The sequence below is a fragment of the Symsagittifera roscoffensis genome, chromosome 3 (genome assembly GCF_963678635.1).
Source record: "Symsagittifera roscoffensis chromosome 3, txSymRosc1.1, whole genome shotgun sequence".
Taxonomy (NCBI): Eukaryota; Metazoa; Xenacoelomorpha; order Acoela; family Convolutidae; genus Symsagittifera; species Symsagittifera roscoffensis.
In genome coordinates this window covers 41,137,458-41,163,089 of record NC_087064.1, presented here as the reverse complement: position 1 = coordinate 41,163,089, position 25,632 = coordinate 41,137,458, and the positions used below count along the sequence as shown (strand labels likewise).

Here is a 25,632-nt window from a genome sequence, read left to right as displayed (position 1 = left end):
ATTTTTTCTGTAATCATAGTTTTCTGAAGTAATTGACGTTGGTTTTTAGAATATTTACCCAACTTGCGACACTTGAAGACCGCTGTTTGTCAGTTTCCCATGAGCAATAGCGTAATTGTTAAAACAAACCGGCTCAAAAATCATTTCATTTTGAATTGAGGCAAGCTGAGTTGTCCACATAACGCGTTACGTTTATTTTTCAAATTCAATAAGTTGATCATTTTCTAACCAAAAAAAAAACAGGGGCAGAACTACTTATAGGGCAGTCAAAACTTTCAATGCTTTACCTTGTAATGATTAGTGTTGTTACTTTGTGATTGCCCGCGAAGTAATTTTAAGGGAATAGCTAATGGCAAACTGGCTTTTAAACATTTTTTTTCCTCTAGAAATCCTGATTTAATTAGTGAAACTTGGGCTTAGACTTTGAGTGTACATTCTTGTGGCTATTGGAACAAACGAAAAACGAAGTATGGTTTAACGAGACATAATTTTTAAGAATATTGAGATTTATGCTCATTAACAGATTGACTTTTTATCAAAATAATTAAAGCGTCAGCTTTGTAACAGACTAGATAAACAAATTTGATTGACATTGTAATGTAGCTTTATGGTCTGACTAATTACCATTAACGAGCGCCTCATCTGATTTTTTTTCCAGACCGGGACTTTTCTCACGATATAGTCGTATAGTATACATTTACACATTCACCTATATGTATAAAAGTAGAAGCGTCAAAAATTATATATTTTAATTATTTGATTTGATTTCACTAGAATAGGAATTTACTAGATCAGTGTTTAGGATTAATAGAATCCCAATTACTGGCCAGTATTTGGGATCAATGAAATCCCAAATACTGAACTATATCGACCATTTGCTGTGCGCTGGGTTCCTAATCACGCTCATTCTAATGACTTCAAATATTGAATTTATTCCATCTTTATTCCATGTTATTCCAGTTTTTGGGATTTCAGCATTCCCAAATACGGACCAGTATTTGGGATTGATGGATTCCCAACTACTAACCCAATTTGGCGATACGCTTTGTGTTGTGTTTCCATACACTCTCAACCCAGTGACTCCAATCACTGAATTTATTCGCCGTTATGCTTCCAAAATCAGTATTTGGGATTGACGCAATCATAAACACTGACCTAATTTGGCGATATGCTGTGTGTTTTTTTTCCATTCATTCTCAACTCAACGACTCAAAATATTGAAATTATTCGATGTTGTGTTTCCAAAATACTAAAAGATGACATCCACCGATTTAGGTAACCAATGTTTTAAGACTTCTTCGTGGATTCCGCTGACTATGTTTAAGTCCTTGCTTTTAAATTCCACATTGCTAGAGATAAGAGTTCCAGCTCTAGCTTTTAGTTGCTCATATGCAATTTCAGCATTGAATAAATTTCGGAATCCACTTACAGTTTGCGGAATCTGTTTACATTTTGCGGAATCCACTTACAGTTGCGGAATCCAAAATAAGTACTTATACTCGCTTGTTGCGGAATCCGCGGCACAACAAGTATGCCGACAAATTTTACGTTATACTCATATGTACGCGAAATCCACGGAAGTTTTGTACGTGGAATCCACCAACATTTGGAACAGGTTTAAAGATTAGTTTTTGGATCCAGAAACATACAGACACAAAATTTTGCGCCTATCAAGAGCACAGTTTGGCCTCGTAATGCTGATAAAAGCTGATCAATCAAGCTGATCAGTCTGGTGAAAAAGTCGTTTTGGTAAAGTGCTTAGCCTCATAATGAAAACTATTTCATGTTCGTTTTTGCAACTAAGAGAACTTAAATTTCGTTTTCAATAATTAAATTAACTTGTATTCCTAGTAATTTTTTCATCTAGTCAGTTTTCGATATTTCACAAAATAGTTTCGACAGTAAGATTTTTCAAGACCTGAATTGAAAAACAAAATCACCTTTAATTTTTTTAATGCTGATGACTCAAGGGGGCTTGAAAAATGCTGATGTCTCCAACTTTGGATATTTTACCGGTGATATATTACGTTCCGATAACGCGCATTCCCAATATTTTAACTTATCATCCAGGGAATGTAAAAGTATATATTTAAGGCATTTTGAATTAAGTTTTCAAACAAAGCTAGTTCAATGTGCTTCCATATAAGCAAAAGTCATGCATGCATTGCCATTTTGAGAAACTTTAATTATCCAAATTTCCTTGACTTTATGCAAAAGAGCGCTTCTATTACCAAAAAAGACAAGCCACATGGCACAGTCAGTAAGTCGAATAAAATTAAATTAAGTTGAGCGGTTCGCGTGAGATCGAACCTCAAATATGGCATTTTGAGCAAAAAGTGTTGAACTTAACCCCCACGAGGCAAAATTCCTGAGTTGGGGGTGCGGGATACTGTGAAAGGAAGACCCCGATTCCCTGAAAATTATCCTCTTTTTTATGTCAAACTTTGAGACCCCTGGGACCACGAAATGTTGAACTTGGGGGAGTACTAAACTTTTGAAAGGACATGAAAAGATGAGTTTTTGAAATTGTCAATAATGCTATGAGCCCATTACGCTTTGGTGGAAACATATGCAATCAATGCGAAAATCGAAGAGGACGCGGCAAGCTGCACAGACACCGCGCAGACATTATTTTCTTTAGCAGAAGTACACGCGACACCTGAATATTTCTCGAAGATGCTTGTAGTTTTAAAAAGTAAAAGGATAATCAAACGCAATGGCCATGAAAACAGATACCACACACCCATCCCAACTGGCCTGGATTTCGAGCTACCAGAGAAGTATAAGCAGACCCTAAATGAAGAAGACTTTGTTCTTGAAGATTTAGCGGTTCTGGGCAGCAAAAAGCGATACTTGGTTTTTTCCACGAGCCAAAATATTGATGTTCTCAACAATTATGGAAATTGGTTCATCGATAGAACCTTAAGAGCTGCCCGGAAAATTTATACGAGGTCTAAACAGTGCATTGTTTTGTTGACGGCACAATTTTCCCCTGCATTTACGCATTATTTTGTTGACGACACAACTTTCCCCAGCTGATCAGTCTGGTGAAAAAGTCGTTTTGGTAAAGTGCTTAGCCTCATAATGAAAACTATTTCATGTTTGTTTTTGCAACTAAGAGAACTTAAATTTCGTTTTCAATAATTAAATTAACTTGTATTCCTAGTAATTTTTTCATCTAGTCAGTTTTCGATATTTCACAAAATAATTTCGACAGTAAGATTTTTCAAGACCTGAATTGAAAAACAAAATCACCTTTAATTTTTTTTTAATGCTGATGACTCAAGGGGGCTTGAAAAATGCTGATGTCTCCAACTTTGGATATTTTACCGGTGATATATTACGTTCCGATAACGCGCATTCCCAATATTTTAACTTATCATCCAGGGAATGTAAAAGTATATATTTAAGGCATTTTGAATTAAGTTTTCAAACAAAGCTAGTTCAATGTGCTTCCATATAAGCAAAAGTCATGCATGCATTGCCATTTTGAGAAACTTTAATTATCCAAATTTCCTTGACTTTATGCAAAAGAGCGCTTCTATTACCAAAAAAGACAAGCCACATGGCACAGTCAGTAAGTCGAATAAAATTAAATTAAGTTGAGCGGTTCGCGTGAGATCGAACCTCAAATATGGCATTTTGAGCAAAAAGTGTTGAACTTAACCCCCACGAGGCAAAATTCCTGAGTTGGGGGTGCGGGATACTGTGAAAGGAAGACCCCGATTCCCTGAAAATTATCCTCTTTTTTATGTCAAACTTTGAGACCCCTGGGACCACGAAATGTTGAACTTGGGGGAGTACTAAACTTTTGAAAGGACATGAAAAGATGAGTTTTTGAAATTGTCAATAATGCTATGAGCCCATTACGCTTTGGTGGAAACATATGCAATCAATGCGAAAATCGAAGAGGACGCGGCAAGCTGCACAGACACCGCGCAGACATTATTTTCTTTAGCAGAAGTACACGCGACACCTGAATATTTCTCGAAGATGCTTGTAGTTTTAAAAAGTAAAAGGATAATCAAACGCAATGGCCATGAAAACAGATACCACACACCCATCCCAACTGGCCTGGATTTCGAGCTACCAGAGAAGTATAAGCAGACCCTAAATGAAGAAGACTTTGTTCTTGAAGATTTAGCGGTTCTGGGCAGCAAAAAGCGATACTTGGTTTTTTCCACGAGCCAAAATATTGATGTTCTCAACAATTATGGAAATTGGTTCATCGATAGAACCTTAAGAGCTGCCCGCAAAATTTATACGAGGTCTAAACAGTGCATTGTTTTGTTGACGGCACAATTTTCCCCTGCATTTACGCATTATTTTGTTGACGACACAACTTTCCCCAGATATCTGGAAATTAACGAAGCCATTCAAAGACAGCGATCCTTGCAGGCTTTTTTGTCTCAGTTGCAGTTGGAAAAGAAAAGGCACGCGAGGAAAGAAGATAACTTTAGGCGTATAAAACGCATAATATGATCAGCGGCCAATTACGAGGAGATTGATTTTTTCAAAGCTATCGCTGTTGATTTATCATTTTAATTTAGTTCTATTTTTGGTTTAGTCATGTTTATGATTTTACGTTAATCTCAGCTCTATTTATGGTCACTAAGTGTAATTTAGTTTTCCGAGTTCTGTTTTTGCTTAACGCTAATATGGGGGATATTAAAACAAATGCTGGGGGATTTTGTCCTAGGGGGATTTGGTCCTATGGGGGATTTAGTCCTGGGAGATTCTCTCCGGTGGGATTTTTTAATCAGGGGACTTTGACGGCGAGCGCAGTAACAGTACAGTTTACCAATTCATCTTACCAGGCTACCTGAAATCATTTTTGTTTGGGTAGCAATGAGCGAATGATTTTTGGCGTTTGACAACAACTTCATCTATATTGAAGATCTTAAAAAATAGACGATTAAAAATCAGCAGGCCAATGAATTTTCGATTATTTTATATCAATGCCGGGTATTGGAAAAAAACCGAAAAATAAAAAAAAAACATTTTTTTTGGTTATCTGCACGAACTGTGCAGAAATGTTTTTTGCTGTGCTGCTATAATTCGTTTTCTGTTAATAAAGAATTCGGTTTTGTTCAGAAGTCTTTTAGCTAGCAGGAACGTCTAACGGCTGTGATTGGTTAAAGTTTTCTATCATTCGGTCTCTCCATCATCAGAACACCCCCGTATATGGAGCACTCACACTTTGTAAGCAGATTTTATTGGTTGTAAATGCTGCATATTAGTTTAGCTCTCTGACCTGACCATTTAATTGTTATGAGTCTGCTGAAACTTCCATCTGCTAACGTATATGCGCAATGAAACATCTAAATAACCCATTCTTGTGGCTAGGTCTTGAGGCTTTAATTCAGTTTTCTGGTAAAAGTCGATTCTGGTGCGATGTTGTCACCCAGTTTTTATCAATTGCAATCAAAAACTGCAAAGTTTCAAAATCTATATAATTTGAACAAAAGAATTTACAACTGGCATTCAAAAAGCGGATGTTTAAAAAAAGTTCTTTGTTAAGTAATTTTACAAACTTGTTTTGAATAAAAACCAAAATTCAAAAGGCAAGGAAAGCACAAGAACAGATCGGACAAAAGCCGGAAGTTAATGAAAACAAAAAAGAGGGAAGCTACTTTGTTGAACATAGTTTCGTTAAGCAAGAATATTACAACGCTTTTTGCTTTAACATTTAAATAGATTTAGAAAAATTTCAAAAATATCGTTTTTAGTAAAATATAGTAAACGGTTCTAAAAGTTGCACAGTGAGTGTACTTTGTGTTTCTACAATTGCGACCGCAAAAAACGCAAAAATTAATTTTTGAATCAAAATTTTTTTTGTTTTCTTATTGTTCCGACTTTCGATACGAAAGTAACGGAATATTTGTGCTCGGGGTGGGTTTTTTTTCTTCAGACAAATTTCGACTTTTTAACTAGCCATTTTTGACGGAATTATTTTATATCATTCGAAAGGTATTGTTGTCTTGGGCTTAAATTTGAAAAGATATTTTACCTGTGATCATTTTTGCTAAAGTTATGGGTTTTTAAAGATTGCCATTTTGGCCAATTTGGGACAAGTAACGCGCGATAATTTCGCGCTATTAACGCGTAAGCGGAGAGTTAATCCGTCTTAAAATCGTTCCAAGTTGGTTGAAAGAAGCTTTTTTGCCATAATTGACTTCTTACAAGAGCTAAATCTATCTTTTTGAATTTTAAATGGGGTGTGGGGGGATGATTTTCATAAAAATTTCAAATTTTAGAAAAAAAAATTTCATTTTATTTAATTACATTTAATTTTTTAATGTTATTACTGCTACATAAAACCTTAAAAGGCGGTCGGAACATTCAGGGCTTTGCCCTGATACGAGCAGTCTTGATTTTTTTTATAAAAAATCAAAATGATACATTCAGACATTTCAGACATTTAGACATTTTTCCACAGAAGAATTTTTTTAAAATCCGAATTGCAAATGCTGGGGTGGAAGATATCAACTTGGTTTTTACTTAGGGGGAGGGGGTATTTGCACTTGATCCGTATTTGAAAGCAAAAAAAAATATTTATTTTTTTCCCCATTATTTTTTCATTCTTTTTTTCAAGAAACATTGCTCGTCATTATTACCATAAAAAAGCCAATTGTGCTTCAGTTTTTTGCACTAGATATTTTGTGCATCTAGACATCCTACGTGACATATTTGGACTGACTAAGCGGGAGATGATCGACATCAAGTTCGACGAGGTGTTCGACACTCACCTGAGGAACCAGGACAAAGACTATGGGGACAACTTGGACGTGCTCTGCTTCATCAAGTGTCTCGTCGCCCCCTTCAGGGAGCCCTCTAACTTCTTCTACTGGTTCGCCCTCTGTGACACCAATTGCAGTGGGGGACTGGACAACTTGGAGTTCAAACGACTCATCGGTAAGATGCGCGCAAGTTAAGTTGAACAAACCAAATCTCGATATCGCTCACAAGGTTCAAGGAAGCTCCAAAAAACAAGCAAAAAGTACAGAAACAGAAACTAAAACAACTATAACAAGATCACCAAAAAACAGGAAGACTTTTGCAAAACGAATAAAGCCAGAGAAACCTACAGATTTTATTACTAATTAGGACAGCGCTCCACGCAATTTTTTGAGAAGTTTCAGTGAATGGTTTCTAATTAGGTAACAAACTGAGAAAAGTGTCAATGTCCTTGCTTAGACCGGAAGTTCCCCAAGTCTACCGCCGGCTGTACTCCTGGAGTGAAGGCACTCGCAGAGCAGTTCTTCCCGCAGGGCCAGACAGACAATGTGCTGGTGAACTGGTGGAAGGGAATAGTGGGCGACAAGGAGGTCCGTATAGAAGACTTTGTCAAGGCATTCCCTCAGGACCTGCTGCAGGAGTGCACCTGCTACGACATCATGATAGACGAGGGACTGTAGAGGCGGGGCGGTGGTTTTCGAGGATAGATGGGAGAATGAGAGAAGTGAATGTGTAAGACTTATTGGAGGCTGGATTTTTGAAAACTAACTCTTGGAAACTTAACAGAGATAAACTGTTAAGGAGATTTAACTATTAATGATTAGACAAAATATAGACCATTCGAAAAAAAAAATTGTTTGTTTTGGCAAAAAGGGCTCTGGTTTATTTACGGTGTTCGAGAAAAAGTTTTCCTCAATCAAAGTTTAAGTATTACTTACAAACCATTAATGAGTGTGCTAGATAAATAATTAGACGTTTCAAAACAGAGACTGCTTTAATCTTGTTCGATGTTCATTTCTTTAATCTTCGACGCTTTGTGTTATAACTTTATAAAAAAAACTTTCAAAAAATATGTCTTCTCTTGATTTAAGCTTGGCCTTGAGACGGATTAACTAATTTCAACATACCTTTTTGCAGAGCGGGTAAAAAGCGTTTATCAGATAACTTGAGACCCGTTTCCGAATATTGTGACAAGCCGAAATGATATCACAGTGTCCCGTTTCAGTAAGAGTTAAAATGAAATAAAACTGTTTCAGCCAGTGTCTACAAAAGTTTTAGAAAGTGATTATAATAAATTAAAAATGGATTATATTGCTATTATTTAATAAAGCAATAAAGTCCATTGCACATCAGTTATAATCATTTTTTTTTTTACTTTTTATAGATAAAACAATGAAAATCCATTATAATCGATTTTTTCCACTTTATTGAGATGCGAACTTCAACGCAAGAAAATTGTTTTCAACGTTTAAAACTAAGGTTGGTTACTTGTTATTCGATTCCATATTTTTTGCAAAAAAAACGACCAAAAAAAACTTGAACAAGCTAGACCCTGGTCTGAACTACCCCCCCCCCCCCCTCCACCACCAGAACCAGGTGGGGGGTTCAGTTTAGGTCAGAGGCCGCGTTGTGCACGTGGGGGAAAGGGTTGGTCAAGGAGGGATGGGGTGGCGATGTGGGAGCAAAGGGGCAAACGTTGGGGTGTGGAGATGTAAGGTGCAAATGGGCAAACGTTAGGGGGGGGGGGGGTTGACGAAATCATTGCAATCTGAGAATGTTTAGAATTAGAAATTGAGTGGGCCGTTCATTCGTTTTGCAAAGTTGCCCATTACTCAATTGATGATTGCTGAAATTCTGCGAGTCAGTCAAAATTGCAGTACTGCTTAGCGCCAATTTTACTATGGTTAGAAAAAATTCAAGGATAAAAATCTAAGTATTGTAGCAGTACTGAGTCATCGATGCAACAGCGTTGAGTTTTCGCACTACCGGAAAGAGTCTAAATTAATTAATCGAATTTAATATCAACTGCAATAATCTCACCAACTACAGAAGTAAAAAATTCGACTACACAAGAAGAAGTACAGTTAAACAGTGTTCAAACTGATGAAACACAAAGCTATTATATATTTAAATGCGGGCTTAGTTATCTCGCCATGCTTAAATTTTTTCAACGTATTACTTTAATGACGCTCTTTTCACGATTTTTTCCATCATAAGAAATATCGTATAATGCAATGCTTATGAAATTTCTCAATTTTCCAGTTTGAGTTACGTGTTTATTTCACCAAGTATGAAATTACCAACCCAAAAGGATTCACAAAAATCGCAAATTTGACCTCTGAAAATGAATGCCCAATTTTTTTAGCTAACGAGATACGACAATTAATGTCATATTTTTAAAAGGAATTGTCATAAAATTTAAATTAAAAACTTCACATTATTAGAAATTCTCAACCCTGTTGTTAAATTCTCAACCTTGTCAAGGTACTCTCAAAAGTTGCATCTCTTGCCTCCAAGGCTATTTCACTTAAAAATGCGCAGAATTTGAAATTCCCAACCCTGTAGTTGAAATTCATAATCATGTTAATGAAATTCTCAGACTTGCTTTTGAAATTACCAAGCCTGTCGGGGCTCTCTCAGGGGTTGAAATTGTTGCTTCCAAGTGTGACTGCTCAAATTATTTTAGTTTCCGAGACGACATTTTTATGACGTCTTTTATAAGTTTTTTTTTGAAATTGATTTACAAAGTTGCATTAAAATGGAGTTTCTTAAAACTATAGCTGAGTGCTGCAGAGGTTACTACCCAAATTTATTCAGGCTACGAGATACGACACTTCGTCGAGATTTTGTGCCTAACTAGTTTTCAACACTACTTTTCGCTCAAAAGCTACCCATACTTTACCGGTACACCGCAGTCGTTTAAACTCTGAAAACTGCCTCGAAGATAGCGCAAATGTCAGTGAAGTAAAAATTTCTGCCATAGTCATGTTTAAAAAAAAAACGAACAGAAAAACTCTTATTGATCCAGTACTGTAAATACAACTTAAGTTGAAGCTATGAATACATTTGACCTCAGATCTGTCTATCTTTTTATTACGACTCATTACGACTGTTACAACTAATTTTTGTTAAAACTCTGCATTCTAATTTCAGCACTGTTTTGCTCTGAGACATGTATCTGAGAAATTGGGAGGTACTCTTTCCTGCAAAAATTTATTGAAAGTGATCAAGATGCTTACAAAATCAGAAGAAAATTATAGTTATAAAATTAAGTTTGGTAATTGAAAAAAAAAATTGAATTAAGCGAATCTAACCCTCCCACCCACGCTAGGTCACGTACTATTTAACATACTGCTAAACTAGAAACTTGAACTAGTTAACTTGCCTCAACAGAATTAATGAACTTGATTGACAATTCTAACAATCGAAAAAAGTTACGGAATGTTTGTTCTGGGGTGGATTTTTTCCAAGGCAAGTTTTGACTTTTTAATTATCCATTTTTGACCATTTTTTATAAGGGTGAATAAGTTAAATTGCGCGATATATTTTGTACTACTAACGCGTAAGTGGAGTTAAAACCCGTCTTGCAAATTATTTCAAATTGAATTGAGGCATGTTGTTTGATCTATTTAAAACTTTGCTATATAGTAAATGTATTATTTTGTACGTGATAGCGTGAGTGGGATGATTTTTGAATGAAAATTTTATCAATTTAGCGAGCACTATTTCATAGACCTTAAAAAACAGTCGGAATACTCAGTGCTCCTCCCTGATACGAGAAGTTTTGATTTTTGCCGTTCGATAGAAACTTAATGAAAAGAGCGCGTTAATTATCACAAGTTGGCCAAACTGTGAATTTTCAATACCCAGTAACAGTAAAAATAATATCGAGTAGAAAATAAGAATAGAAAGAAATAATCTTGAATACATAGAATTTATGAGATACCTTTCCATCAACATTTTCGAAAACCGAGGCTCAACTAGTGAAATTAATTAGTCGAAATTCGCCTGAATAAAAAATTTCTTCGGTAAGTAATATACAACTGATTTAGCTATCAGGACTACTGGATGATCCACAAACTTTTTTTAGGATGCTTACACTGTTGAAGATTTAATGAAATAAAACTGTTTCGGACATTTTGCCCGCTTTTAAGCGATCCCGAAAAAAAATTTAAAAAGAATAGCCCCAAGAATATTGCCGCATTTAATTGCTAAAATTGTAACCAATCTCCACTGGAGCTTTTTAGAGATTTTAATATCGGTTCAAAATCAAATTGCTGTGTCATTTTTGATTCTCTCAAAAATTCGATTAGATGCATTTATTGCTTTAAGAAATTAATATTTTGGATCTTTTGACTTTTATTGAATGACTTTGGTCAGTGTAAACAAGGGTGGACCTAGAATTTTTTCGAAGTGAGTTTTTAAAAAAAAATTCAAAAATTTCGCCAAACTTTTTTTAGGTGAGCAATAAGCGGTTATTTTATCACCTCTATTCTGCTCGTTTTTTGAGCGTTCTTTCTTTTTGTAAGGCACCTTCTTACAACATCAATTGCTACTGCAATTCAGAAAAATGGCACACTTAATAATATTGACAATTATCGACCGATCAGTATCCTCGCAAATTCATTTTTATTTTCCAACATTTTTTTAAAATTTTTATTTTGAGCTTTAAAAAACTCTATCAGTGAAATTATGAAGCAGTATGGCTTCACGAGAAAATGTAAGTCAATTGTTTCATTACCTTCAAAAAATATGTAAATTTGACGAGTTGTATTTTTTTTTGGTTTCACGAGGAATAGACTGAAACCAGACAATTCTTTTTGTATTCGCGCGCCACAAATTCCACGTTTTTAGATTTTATTTATATATTTAACTTTCAATCTATGTAATTTACTATGATGGTCGAATAAACCTTAGCTTGTTTTTCGTTCAGTTCGTTTTTATCACATCACGCAGAAAAAAAATTACACTAATTTGAAAAAAATCCGTTGTTATTTTTCAGGACTATGGTCGGGAAAAACTGTGCTACTTGCCCAGTAACCGGCTATCCTTAACCGTTTTGTAATTATAACATTCTAAAGCAATTTTCAAAGTTTGTGATGTAAAATGAGACATTCTAAAGCAATTTCCAAAATTTGTGATGTGAAATGAGACAGTTATTATCGTTTTATGATCTCATTAATTCCTGTTTGTTAAATAAGTATTTCTAAATCTGCCTCTAATCAAACAAAAAATGGTTAATTGTCAGAAAAACCCTCGTCGAATTTATCAACAAAAAATCATATTTTTTTTGCGTTGACCTAAATGCGTTAATGTATATCAGGCGGTGTAGAAATTTGAATTAAAAACAGTTCTTCAAAACCACCAAGCTCAAGCTGAATTTTTGTCGTTTTATTCAAAAGCTGGATTTTTAGTTTAAATTGCTTCCCTCCGGCAAGTTGACACAGTGAAACAATCTTTTAAGCAATTTTTTCAGAGAAATAATATACTTGCAAAACTGAGCAATTATAAAATTTTTCTATGTATTACCTGTCAGTACATAAAAATATACTATTTTTTGAACGCTGTAAGATAACTAATGGAAAAACAAGCGCAATTTATTGCTGTGAAAGTAGCCCAGAATGTTTGTACCGTTTATAACATTGAAATCCCTTTTGAAATACACAGAAAGAATTATGTATGTTTTCTATTCAAATTTTCTTCCTTTTTTATTGATTTCTGGACAGTGGAACTTTGAATCTACAAGAATGAGGTCTTCAACGTTTTGAAATTTTTTAAAAATTAAGTTTTTGAAAATCTTTTGAAAAAATCATAAAAAACGTCATCTCGAAAACTACAAGGATTTGAGAAGTGAGATTTGGAGGCAAGATTCGCAACCGCTGAGAGTACCCTGACAGTACCACAACAGTACCCTGACAGTACCTTAAATGTGAAAATTTCAAAAATTGAGAAATTTTTGAAAATTAAATTTTTCTGGAAAATTTTGAAAAATCTCGAAAATTGCCTATCTCGTAAGCTAAAAGGATTTGGTTATTCATATATGGAGGCCAGAATAGCAAAACTTGATAAAACTCTGACAAAATCCCACTATTAGGTTGCTATTTTCAAACTTGATGAAATAAACTGGAAAATCGAAAAAACAACCATAGCAATAAACGATATAGCTTAAACGTGAAAAAATTCTTTTGTTAAACATGCAAAAATATGTTGGAAAAGTGAAGCCCGGTTTTAAATATATAATAAATAGATGAAAGTTAAAGAATTAAGAGACGGGTAGACATTATCAAATTATTTTTAAAAAAAGCAGGTATACAGACAGACAGACTTAATTTGGCCTCGCAAAAAATTACTCAAAATTAATGACCTTGCGGAAAACGAATTGAAAATGTTCTTAAGTATTGCATTAAATGATATAGCTTAAACATACAAAAACTCTTTCGTTAAACATGCAAAATTAATATGCTTAAACATGGGAGATAGCTGTCACTCGCATTTAAATATAGTATAGATATAGATATCAAGAACAAATGTGATAAAAGTATTTCAGTACAAAGGATAATTTTTTGACTTACTTGGAATAGGAGGCACTTAGCATAGTGGTAAGGGGTTTACTTTCAAATCGTCAGAGTGTGTATTCAATCTTATGCCATGGCAATGATAGTGTGTGAGGACGAGATCTCGCTTGACCTCTAGCTTCAGGTCTACCACAACCTGACTAAATTTGGCTGCAACAGTGGTACCACGTAAAAGTTCTAGACGCAAAAAAAACGGCCTTGTGTCGCAAAAAAACAGCTTCGCTCAGCAAAATAACACTGTCTGGAATGTGGGGAGATAATACAAATGGACTATCCTCGACAGGACTGTTAAAGCCTAATGATAGATACTCTGCGATTCGCAGGAACTACATTATTATTATAGCGTCGAGTAGAAAAGACACCCTTACCGTCCTAATTGTTGGGAGTGACCTGAATATCATAAATCCGCACCCGAATCCTCTATTCTCTTTTGTTTGACTTCGCGGAATAAAAAAAACCTTGTGACCTCAAATATTTTCAAATTGCAATAATCTATAAGGAAATCTTTTTTTTCCTTCTTTTTAAAAGAATTAGTGTCTTTCTCGACTGATTTTATATTTAAAGACCGGTTTTCAAATGCTCTGCTCTGTCGGTGTCTTATATGATTGTGAAGAACGTTTTTCTCTTTCACTCTTTTTGCAAGTTTTTTGAGTGGCTAAAAATAATATTACATAAAATTTATCACAAAAGTGATTGTTTTGTCTCACCAATTTAGGTAGAGCCCTGGACCCGTATGCCAGAGGTGCTTGAGTTGGGTCGATGTTAGGAGGAAGGTATTGGGAAATCCTTGTTGTCGCCATTTTATAGAAGCTTCTCTAAGAGTAATCAGAAGTAATAAAACTCTTCGTGAAATCCTGAATTGGTTTTTAGGTATCTTTATCCGGGGATGATTCTGAAGCAATACGCAATTCGATTTCTGAAATCTATTTTTGCGATAACTGGTAATGTTTTTTAACGTACAGATAATTTTCAGCACGTGTATTTTGGTCAGACCGATATTGTTAAAAACACAAATAATGCATTAAGATGAATTTACGTTTATCACAGGTGTAGTATGCCAACGTGATTGGATTTACTTATACACTGAAGAAGCCATATACCACGTCAAGCTTATATTTAAGCAGTTTTTAAATCGTATGCTTCAAAACATTTAGACAACACTATATTTATCGCGTTCACGTTTTTGGCAGCAAAATCTGGTTGGTTTGACGAACTTATCTATTCATTTAATGAAAAATTGATTGCTCCGAAGTTTCCGATACCCTATTTTTGCTATTGGATTGTCGCTTACGATTGCTATTATGATTTATAACGCAATAAAAAAACGTTAGACTAGGTCTAATTATTCTCGTCTGTTTCATCTAATTTGTCGTTTAACATTTCAAATTTCCCGGAATAACATGAGCCCCAAACTACAGTCTTCTTCCTCGTCATCTAAGCCCAAAATTGAAGTGACGGCCGAGTGGAGCCTTACTCTGAATGATGGCAAACACGAAATCCAGTTCGAGCATGGTACCACCTCTGGCAAGAGGGTCATAGTACTAGATGGGAAGGTAAGGTTCGTCTGGGAATGATATTTCAAAAACTATGCTAATTTATGTTATAAAACCAAACTATTCAGGATAAAACTTCAATACCTTCAAAATATAAGCCTCAAAATATGTCTTCAAAAGCCACAAAATATGTCATGATCATCTAATCGAAGGTTTTTTTAATTGAAAAATTCTCCCTTTAGGAAATTATCAATTTACTTACAGAACACAAAAGAAACCCGTTACTTAAAAGTTTTGATGTCTTTTAAAACAACTGTTTTAGCCGACCTATTTTCAATTTATCTATAAAAAACACACCTCCACTTAAACATTTCGCGCTTTTAAGCAACAGATTTCAAAGAAAAACGTGCGCACTAATTTGATTAAGACATGCCAAAAACACCAAAAATTATTTGCAATACCTAGTTTTACAAAAACTTGCCTGCGTTGTTGAAACTACCAGAAAAATTATATTATTTTTTTAAAATAGCGATTTCTAGAAAACTGTTGAAGCAGTTCTACCTAAATTCAAAAAAGCGTCTTTTCAACAAGTTTCTGCAAACGCCATTTATAGAAGATGAAGGCAAAAACTGTTTTCGATGAATTGGAAAAGAAGAACGTACCTTGGAAAAATAAGAAACGAAAAGCTTGCTTTAAGAGAAAAAAATAAAAAGTTGTTTCAAAAAGCTGTGCAAAACTTGAACAATACCTCAAAGATAATCGAGTTAAAAGCGTGCACGTCGATTTATGGTGTTCAAAGATATATCTTGCAGCACCTCTTAGTGTGGCAACTCCCATTGTAGTGTAGTACTATGCGGTGGGATCGGCATTAATAGGATCTACCTAGTGGATCCTGGGGACAGGGTGTGATCTTTTGGTCTGTTGGGCTGGTATTTGTATCTCCTTTTACCAGCGCGATGTATTGGATCACGTTCTTTCAATATGTCATCGGCAGTTCATCAAACGAGGACTCAATCTGCAAGCATTACACGAATTTTAGTGTCGCTGTTGTTTAAACTAACCATTCTAAAAGAAAATGGTTTTCTTTCTGGGCTATGTTGCCTGCGATGTATTGAGGTAAACACCGATCAAGTGAATCAATTTGACAGTATAAATTTCAATCTTTTCGACAAGCTCCGGTAGAAAATTGAAACTGACCTCATTGATAAATAATGGTTTTTTAATTTAACAGATCTCCTACAAATCACGCACAATAAACTGATTTTACAAATAACAATCCATAAAATGATTTACTTATTTCAAGTTTTTGGGACAACCAAATGCGAATCTTGTCCAAAACCGCATATGCAAATCATGGAGAGCTTTGCTTAAGTAAAGATAAGCTTTGGGGGGTTACTCGAGCTTTTTTCATTAGGCTTGCCCATTCGGATAGATCTTGGAAGCCACCGACTCAGTTGCAATAGTTTACCCACACAGTTTCGGATAAAAACTACTGTTGGTCAAATCCCTCCTGCATTAGTGGAGATCAGGAGATGGGGACTAATTTCCTGAGGGGGACAGAGTTTCCTGATGGTTGTTGAAAACTGTAATCTATGCATCATCGAAAACGAATATTAATTTTTTTCTTAACCGGATCCCGAAGTTCCCACTAAATAGGTGAAAAACCAAGTCGACGTAACAATAATTTTAGTTGGAACTTTTTAGCCAACTGAAGAGGTCATATAAAATTGAGAAAAAAAAACTGATGTTTCTCCGCAGATTTGTTTCAATGAAGAAAATTTCAAGGTGCAAAAATACAATCATACAATTAAAAGTGACATTTAAGCAACAAAATGTAATTTGGAGGGAAAACAACATCCTAGCAAATTTCTCAAAATTTATCTCTTAAATAATCCATCTGACCTAAAACTGACTCTATAACTAAATCATCTTGCTTTTAAGCTACACGCACATTAAGAAAATTGAACTGCAACAAAATAATTTTGAGAGTAAAGCCTCCAGAAAAAAATTGTTCTTACCAAGCTTGCATTTTTGTTGAGTTTCGTGGGGTCAGTTTTTCCATAAAAAATTTTTTCCATGTTTGAATTTTTATGGAATTTTTTCAAGATACAAAAACTTCTTCACAAAATCGCATTGCTCATGTGAACTCCGGGTTGACTTTTGAGCACCCAGTAAAATTTCGAAAGACAGTATTCTCGCTTGATGGCTTACACTTAAAAAAAATTTGAGCTGACTATTTTTTCTTAAATTGATCCCGACTAGGAAAAATTTCTTCGTTGCAAATGATTCTTCATTTGAATTGATAGTTTGCTCTTTTTTTTTGAACATCTTGACACCTGCAACCAAAATGCTCTTCTCTTTTAGCAAAACTCAAGATATTTTTCATGGGGTTAACCATACACAAAGCACTAAAATTTAGTCTCGCTGTTGTTTAAACTAACCGATTTTAAAAGAACATGGTTTTCTCCCCCGATCTATGTTGCCTGCGTTGTAATGAGGTAAACGCCGATGAAGTGAATCAGTTTGACACGATAATTTTTAATGTTTTGGACAAGCTTTGGTAGAAAATTGAAACTGAACTCATTGATTAATAATAGTTTTTTACTTTAAAACACTTACAAATCACGCACAAAAAACTGATCTTACAAATAACAACCCATAAAATGATTCCCTTATTTCAACTTTTTGGATCGACAAACTACAATTTCAAAATTGTTTCCCAAACGTTTTCCACCAGGCCAGCGTGTAACACTATGTAAGGCCCATTTGATAATTTCAATTACAAACACGGCCATGAAGTCGTGAAACATTTATGCCAATCGAATGATTGTCTATTCGACTCTCTCAAAGGATAATGATAATATTTTTTGGTTTGGTCATAACATAATTTTGACTTCGTAATTAACCAAAAAACACAGAAAGCGTAGTTTTGCCAGTTAAAAATGTATTACGCACGTATTTTTTGAATGAGATCCGTTTAATTGGAGTAAGAGTAAGCTTTTTGCTAGTTCAAATTTTCACAAAGTTTTCTCCAACTTACTGAAAATGAAGCTGGTGGCAAGAAAAAAAACCCTATGCAACTATTTATTAACTATTTAATTTGCTCTGTGCTTTCTGATAGATACTGATTTTTAACTAGTGGAGGAATCAAAAAGCTTATTTTTTGGACGTCGAATCGATGTTACGACTGCCTTGTTTTTCTCGGCACACAAAAAACCTTCTCGCTTTTTCAATGGCTGTGGTTTCTCCAAAAACTCTTCAAAAGACATTTTGGTCTCTCAGTTAAATACATCTGGTTTAAATGTTTATTTCATGTTTCGGGACCTGATAATTTAAACTTTTCGATTTGGCATTTTCTAATTGTCAATATCAATCTAATATCTCATATAGTGAAGCGGTTTCTTTTGAAAACCTGTTCTCAGTTTTCTTAGTTTTTCTTTGGCACAGTCGAATTGTAAAAACGGTACTGAAAACAGTACCAAAAAAACTGATGGACCTATGTTTCGACTGTGGTCGACGAATGTTCCGACTGTGCTTGACCTATGTTTTGGATGTGCTCGAACTTTGTTTTCATTGTGCTTGGCCTATGTTTCGACTGTGCTTGACATAGTTTTCAACAGATCTCCAGATCTTGACGTATGTATTGACAATAACGAACGAAATTGGGTATGTTTCGACTGTACTCGACTTATGTGTGCGACCTATACTTTTACTACGCTGGAACTCCGTTCCCTTTTCTCGAACAAAAATGGATAGGTTTTTACTGTGCTTGACATGTGTTTCGACTGTTTCGACTATCAAACAACAAGAGTGAAGTGACAAAAATTTATAATGTATGCTTTTCAGCTGATATTTTGTGATGATGCTTGATTTGAAAATAAATTTAAAAAACTTGTGAATTGCACTATTTTTTTTCAAAAGTTGGGTCTCCCAATTTTGTTTTTATTTCATCTACAAAATTAGACTGAAACTGGTAATGTGAAAACTGATATTGAGGAATTTTCTTTACAGTTTGCCTTTTTTTTACCGCAGGAACCCTTAGGTTTTCCAAACTTCTTGTTTTGCCGAAGGAATATATCCTCAATTGTCTGTTACGGGTTGCAACGATTTGACGGAGGGATTTTCTTAAACAAACTTTTGCACGATTTCCGATTTCTATTTATTTAAAATCTTGAAAAAAAAATTTAGGTTCTGTTTATCATTAGCTTCGACTGTGCTCGACCATTGTTTCAATTTTTCCCACCAAAATCAGGTTTCTTTCGACTGTGCTCGCCCTGCCCGCATCCAGTTCCAGGCGTTAATAAACGAGTATAATTTGATTTTAGTACCAGTCATACCAAAAATGTTTTTAAACAATTATTAATTGATTATATATAGATTTTTTTTGAAATCAAATATAATTAATTATAAAACAGTATATTTGATTGTAATCGATTAATTTCATCCAAGTTTCTAATTGTTTTGTTTTGTAGAAAAAATCCATAATAATTCATTATAATCGTTGTGATTCCCATTTTGTTTTTTACCTAGCACCTGAATTGTTTATATTTGATGCATTTTGCAGACAAAAATGGTAAAATGTTTAAACCGTTTTCAAATCAATTCAATTTTATAACGTTTTTTTTTCAATTCTTCGTTTTTTAAAGTCGTTTTTAATGCACTTTATGAATTTATTCAGACACCATAACATTGCGTTAGTTTCAGGATTTATTTGGATGAATTTTATTTCACCTTTCCGGGGGAACATTTCAACAAGTATGAAGGGATCTCTATGAAATTTTCGAGTAAAATTTTGTGTTTAGATAAACCAAAGTGTGACAAGACATCTTTTTTAAAGATTTTTTTTCAGAGGAAAAGATTATGATCTATTATAACAGATTATATTAGGTTATAAGAGATCATAAGAGGTTATAAGAGATTAGAAGAGAATACAATTGATTATAATTTAACATTATGTCACAAAAAATGTTATCATTTTAATGGATTATAAATAGCTTAAACATCTAGGTTTGACGCTTATAAACAATTATAGAATTACCATTGTAAATGTATTATAATAGAATATTTTCTCTTTTTACTGAGTGCGGGTTTGTTTCGACCTTCTCGACCAAAATTGGCTATGTTCCGACTTTGTGCTCGGCTCAAAATAGCTTCTTGACAGATGGATTTCAGTCGTGAATCGTGAAACTGAACTTGCTACATTAAAAGCTTGAAAGAAAAAGAAAAAAGATAGATTGTGCTTAACATAAGCTTCGACTCTGCTCGACCCTTGCTTCGACAGGTATTTTTTGACTGTGCTCGACCTGTCCGCATCCAGTTCCAAGCGTTAAAAATCTATTATAATCTTTTTTAAATCAAATATAATCACGTATATTACACTATTATTGATTGTAATCGATCATTTTCATCCAAAATTCGAATTCATTCGTTTTGCAGAAAAAGTCCATAATAATTTATTATAATCGTTTTGATTCCCATTTTGTTTTATACCTTGCACCTGAATTGTTTATATTTGATGCTTTTTGCTGACAAAAATGGGAAAATGTTTAAACCGTTTTCAAATCAATTCAAATTTGTAATGTTTTTATTTTTTCAAATCTTCATTTTTTAAAGTTGTTTCTCAATGCACTATTTAAACTATTTAGACACCAAAACATTGCTTTAGTTTCAAGATTTAATTGGATGAATAATATTTCACCAACCGCGGGAACCTTTCAACTAATATGAAGGGATCTCCATTAAATTTTTGAGTAAAATTTTGTTTTCAGATGAACCAAAGTGTGACAAGACATCTCATTTTAAAAGATTTTGTCAGAGAAATACATTATGATCTATGAAAGCAGACTATATTAGATTATAAGAGAGTATAAGAGTTTATGAGACTAGACAAAAGATTTTAAGAGATTTTCGGAAAAACGATAATCAATTATAATTGATTATAATTTAACATTATGTCACAAAAAATGTTATCATTATAATGGATTATAAAATAGTTTAAACATCTAAGTTTGGCGCTTATAATTATTTATAATTTTGATAAAAGTACCATTATTAATGAATTATAATCGGTTAATTTCCAGTTCGAGACGAATTCGAACCATGGTTCGACCCTAGTTAGAGCTTGATTCGAACCTAGTTCGACCCTGATTCGGCTCTAGTTTGATCCTGATTCGACTCTAGTTCGACCCTGATTTGACACTAGTTCGACCCTGATTCCACTCTAGTTCGACTCTGATTCGACTCTAGCTCGACCACCAGACCGAATTCTGGTGCTTATTTTGGTCTAGTAAAATTCGCTCTTCGACCGACTTCGGTCCATTCATATTTCGACTGGTTCGGAGCAAGCTGATTCAGAGTCTGAGTGTTGGTTTTGATTACTCGAAACGGTACAAAAACCTTTTCTGACCTCTCAGTGGAAAAGCATCTGGTTAAATTTTTGTCGGGTTTTTGACGGTGAAAGTTTTGTTATTTTGTAATTTTTGGGTTTACCGATCTTCAATCTCAATTGATTATCCTCTATTTCATAAATAATGAGTGTGTTGCGCCTGCTATATATAGTTTTTTAACTATAATTTCAAATGTTTCTTGGAAACTTGCGATCCTCGCATATGGTACCAAAAAAAATATGAGAACCTTTTTTCTAACTTTTTTTATTTTGGGTTCTATCTATGAAAAATTACTTTTTCGAGCAAAAGTCTCCCTAACCAAGTTGAATCAGAGTCTGAAAGTTGCTCGAAACTGTACAAAAACTTTTTCTGAATTCTCAGTGAAAAAGCATTTTGTTTTATTTCTTGTCAGGTTTTGAAAGGTGAAAGTTTTGTTTTTTTTTTCCGAAATTTGGATTTACTAATCTTCAATCTCAATGGATAATCTCATACTGGACAGGTGAAGAGTGTGCTGCGCCTTTTTAGATGCTTTTTCAACGTTTTTTTAAAAATTTTTCTTACAACAGTTGATTCCTACAAATGGTAACAAAATTTATTTCTAATTTTAGCTTTGTGCTAAGTGTGTTTATTTAATTATCGTCTTTTTTTTCTTATATTAAAGTTTTACTGATTTAAGTTTGACTTGACCAAAAATGAGTTGGAATACCTTTTTTAAAAAAAACTTGCCCGCGTTACTGAAACCACCAGAAAAATTAAATTATTTTTTTTATATAGTGATTTCTAGAAAACTGCGTTGAAGCAGTTTAAACAAAATTCAAAAAAGCATCTCCACAACAAGTTTCAAGAGATCAGGGTAAAAGGACTATGTTTTTGCGTGGGACAAAGTTTCCCTTACAAATGATTCCCTTATTTCAATTTTTTTTGGGTTGACAAACTGCAATTTCACAATTGTTTCACAAAATTACGCACATATTTTTTCAATGAGTTCGGTTTAATTGGAGTAATTGTAAATTTTCTGCAATTTCGAATTTTTCACAAAAATTTTTCCAACTTGCTGAAAATGAAGCTGGTGGAAAGAAAAGGAACCCTATGCAACTATTTAATAACTATTTAATTCGCTCTGGCCTTTCTGATAGGTTTTGATTTTTAACCAGCGGAGGAATTAAGAAATTTGTTTTTTGGACCCCGAGAAATGATGCCACTGTCTTGTTTTTCTCGACACACAAAAAACCTTCTCGCTTTTTTAACGGCTGTGGTTCCTCCAAAAACTGTTCAAAAGTCATTTTGGTTTCTCAGCGAAATACATCTAGTTTGAATTTTGTTTCATGTTTCGGGGACTGAAATTTTAAGTTTTTCGATATCAATCAAATAGCTCAAATAGTGAGGCGGTTTGTTTTGCGCCTTTAAAAACCTTTTCTCTGTTTTCTCAATTTTTCTTTGGTACAGTCGAATTGTAAAAACGGTACCGAAAACTTCAAAAAAATCTGATGGAAATATGTTTTGACTGTGCTCGACGAATGTTTTGACAGTGCTTGGCCTATGCTTCGACTGTGTTTGACTTAATTTTCAACCGATGACGACGTATGTTTTGACAATCTCGAACAAAATTGGGTATGTTCCGACTGAACTCGACTTATGTGTGCGACCTATTTTTTTACTACGCTGGATCTCTGTTCCCTTTTCTCGACCAAAAATGGATAGGTTTTGACTGTGCTTGACATGTGTTTCGACTTTATCGACTATCAATCAACATGAGTAAAATATTAAAAATATATAATGTATGCTTCTGAGCTGATTTTTTGTGATGATGCTTGTTTTGAAAATAAATTATAAAAACTTGTGAAATGCAAAATTCCTCCATCGAAAACTAATTTTTTAAAAATGATTCTCCTAATATTGTTTTCATTTCATCTACAACTCTGGACTGAAACTGTTGATGTGAAAAGTTTTATAGAGGAATTTTCGGTAGAGTTTGCCTTTTTTACCGCAGAATCCCTTAGATTTTCAAAACTTCTTGTTTTGCGGCAATAATATTTCCTCAATTGCTTGTTGCGGGTTGCAACTTTTTAACGGAGAATTTTTTTAACAAATTTTTTCTACACAATTTCCGATTTAAATTCAACTAAAATCTAGAAGAAAAAAAATTAGATTGTGCTCAACATTAGCTTCGACTGTGCTCGACCATTGTTTTGACTTTTTGACCAAAATCAGGTTTGTTTCGACTGTCCTCGACGTGCCCGCATCCAGTTCCAGGCGTTGATAAACGACTATTATTTGATTTTAGTACCAGTCATACCAAAAATGATTTTAAACAATTATTAATTGATTATATATAGATTTTTTTGAAACAAACATAATTAATTATAAAACAGTTTATTTGATTGTAATCGATTAATTTCATCCAAATTTCTAATTGTTTTGTTTTGTAGAAAAAATCCATAATAATTAATTATAATCGTTGTGATTCCCATTTTGCTTTTTACCTAGCACCTGAATTGTTTTTATTTGATGCATTTTGCAGACAAAAATGTGAAAATGTTTTTCAATTCTTCGTTTTTTAAAGTCGTTTTTAATGCACTTAATGAATTTATTCAGACACCATAACATTGCTTTAGTTTCAGAATTTATTTGGATGAATTTTATTTCACCTTCCGCGGGAACTTTTCAACGAGTATGAAGGATCTCTATGAAATTTTCGAGTAGGATTTTGTGTTTAGATAAACCAAAGTGTGACAAGACATCTTTTTTTAAAGATTTTTTTTCAGAGGAAAAAATTATGATTTATTCTGACAGATTATATTAGGTTATAAGAGATCATAAGAGGTTATAAGAGATTACAAGAGATTATAATTGATTATAATTTAACATTATGTCACGAAAAATGTTATCTTTTTAGTGGATTATAAATAGTTTAAACATCTAGGTTTGACGCTTATAATTAATTAGAATTTTGATAAAATTACCCTTGTAAATGTTTTATAAGAGAATATTTTCTCTTTTTACTGAGTGCGGGTATGTTTCGACCTTCTCGACCAAAATTGGCTATGTTCCGACTTTATGCTCGGCTTAAAATTGCTCTCGACAGATGGATTTCACCTTGCTACATTACGAGGGCAAACTGTGTTTTGTGATTTCTAATCGGATTCCGCAACAATGACGCTCTCTCTGTTCCTTTTTTGTTCTTTCGTTTTCTTTGATCTTTTCGACAAACTTTTAACCTGGATTCCAGAGACTTCTAAACACTAAATTATGTGCCCATCCACGTAATGTCGACTTTCAAAGTCGAAATTGAAGCTGGAAATCTCGACCAGGACTTGGGTCGAGATCACGCTCAAAAACCGCACAAATTATGTGCGGTTTAAGCGGTTTTCCAGCAAGATTTGAGCGGTTTGAGCGGTTTGGGCGTTTTTTTTTTTGGAAAAACCGCTCAAACCGCTCAAATCTTGCTTAAAAACCGCTCAAAAACCGCTTATATCTTGCGGTGATTTTTGAACGGTTTTTCAAGCAATATTTGAGCGGTTTTGAAGCTGTTTTTGAGCGTTTTTTTTAAAGAAAACCGATTAAAACCATCAAAAGTCAAAACGCCTGGAAAGGTAATGCGACGCTAAGATGCATTTGAAGTAATATCCACACTTTGAAAAATGTGCTTCACCGTTCTCAACTCAAGCATGATAGACCACAAACAAGTTGACCGACGTTTTTCAAATGCTTTAGTTTTTAGTCCTATTACTGAAAGTGGGTATGAACTTTACTTTCGAATTGTTGTTTTTGTTCCGAACACTGACAATAGGAGGAATGTTGTCCTCCAGTATGCTTTAACTTTTGCGAAAAATCAGTGCTACAGATAACCAGTTGCATGGGTTGAGTGATATCATGTTAAAGCTCTTCAGTGGTCTTTGGAATGGCCTTAAAAATTCCAAACTTTTTTCTGAGTGACGAAAAAAACCAATTAAAAATCTTTGCTGCTTAGTCATTTTTTGAGCGAGCAAAGCTGACAAGTAGGTGTTATACTGGCCCTAAAAGTTGTTATTTAAGCCAAAAAAAGTTAATGTATGCTCTTTATCGCAAGAAAACCTTTTAAAATTTCAAAATAAACTTCCTTAAAACTACTTTTTTTCTTTTTTCATTTAGTTTTTAAATTTGCGGTAGCAAGTGTATTGCAACCGAATTTAAAAAAAGAATTAATTGTATCAAAAGGAATTTCCCATTTATGCGAATTGTTTGATGAGCATTTTTGTTCAACCCGGGATGTTTGTATCCGTAGAAAACATGCAGAGCTACAATCTCAGCAAGCAGAATTTCATATTGCTTGATTAGCCCAGTATCGTCGATTACCCAAGTCGAGATTTTTAACCTATTTTGAAGCAAGCTTTGAGCGGTTTGAGCGGTTTTTTTAGACAATTGCTCTCAAAATCTTGCTTCAAACTGAGCGGTTTGAGC

The 25,632-nt window shown here is 34.1% G+C and overlaps 3 protein-coding genes across 5 annotated transcripts in view; 2 read left to right on the top strand and 1 right to left on the bottom strand.

Moving 5' to 3' along the window:
• LOC134841109 (uncharacterized) overlaps positions 1-7,763 on the top strand; it is a 111,004-nt gene extending 103,241 nt beyond the window's left edge. For all 3 annotated transcript variants that reach the window (XM_063856894.1, XM_063856895.1, XM_063856896.1), the window contains exons 3-4: positions 6,673-6,915; positions 7,198-7,763. In XM_063856894.1, the coding sequence (XP_063712964.1) occupies positions 6,673-6,915; positions 7,198-7,418 (464 nt within the window). In that variant the 3' untranslated portion in view covers positions 7,419-7,763. The remainder of the gene's footprint in view (positions 1-6,672; positions 6,916-7,197) is intronic.
• The window catches only part of LOC134841108 (radial spoke head 14 homolog), a 147,388-nt gene extending 133,058 nt beyond the window's left edge, over positions 1-14,330 (bottom strand). The window contains exon 1 of the mRNA XM_063856892.1: positions 14,021-14,330. Within this exon, the coding sequence (XP_063712962.1) occupies positions 14,021-14,113 (93 nt within the window). The 5' untranslated portion in view covers positions 14,114-14,330. The remainder of the gene's footprint in view (positions 1-14,020) is intronic.
• A 365-nt stretch (positions 14,331-14,695) lies between these two features.
• LOC134841110 (fas apoptotic inhibitory molecule 1-like) overlaps positions 14,696-25,632 on the top strand; it is a gene marked incomplete in the record, with an annotated part of 21,728 nt that continues 10,791 nt past the window's right edge. Inside the window, 1 exon segment of the mRNA XM_063856897.1 lies at positions 14,696-14,866. Within this exon segment, the coding sequence (XP_063712967.1) occupies positions 14,714-14,866 (153 nt within the window).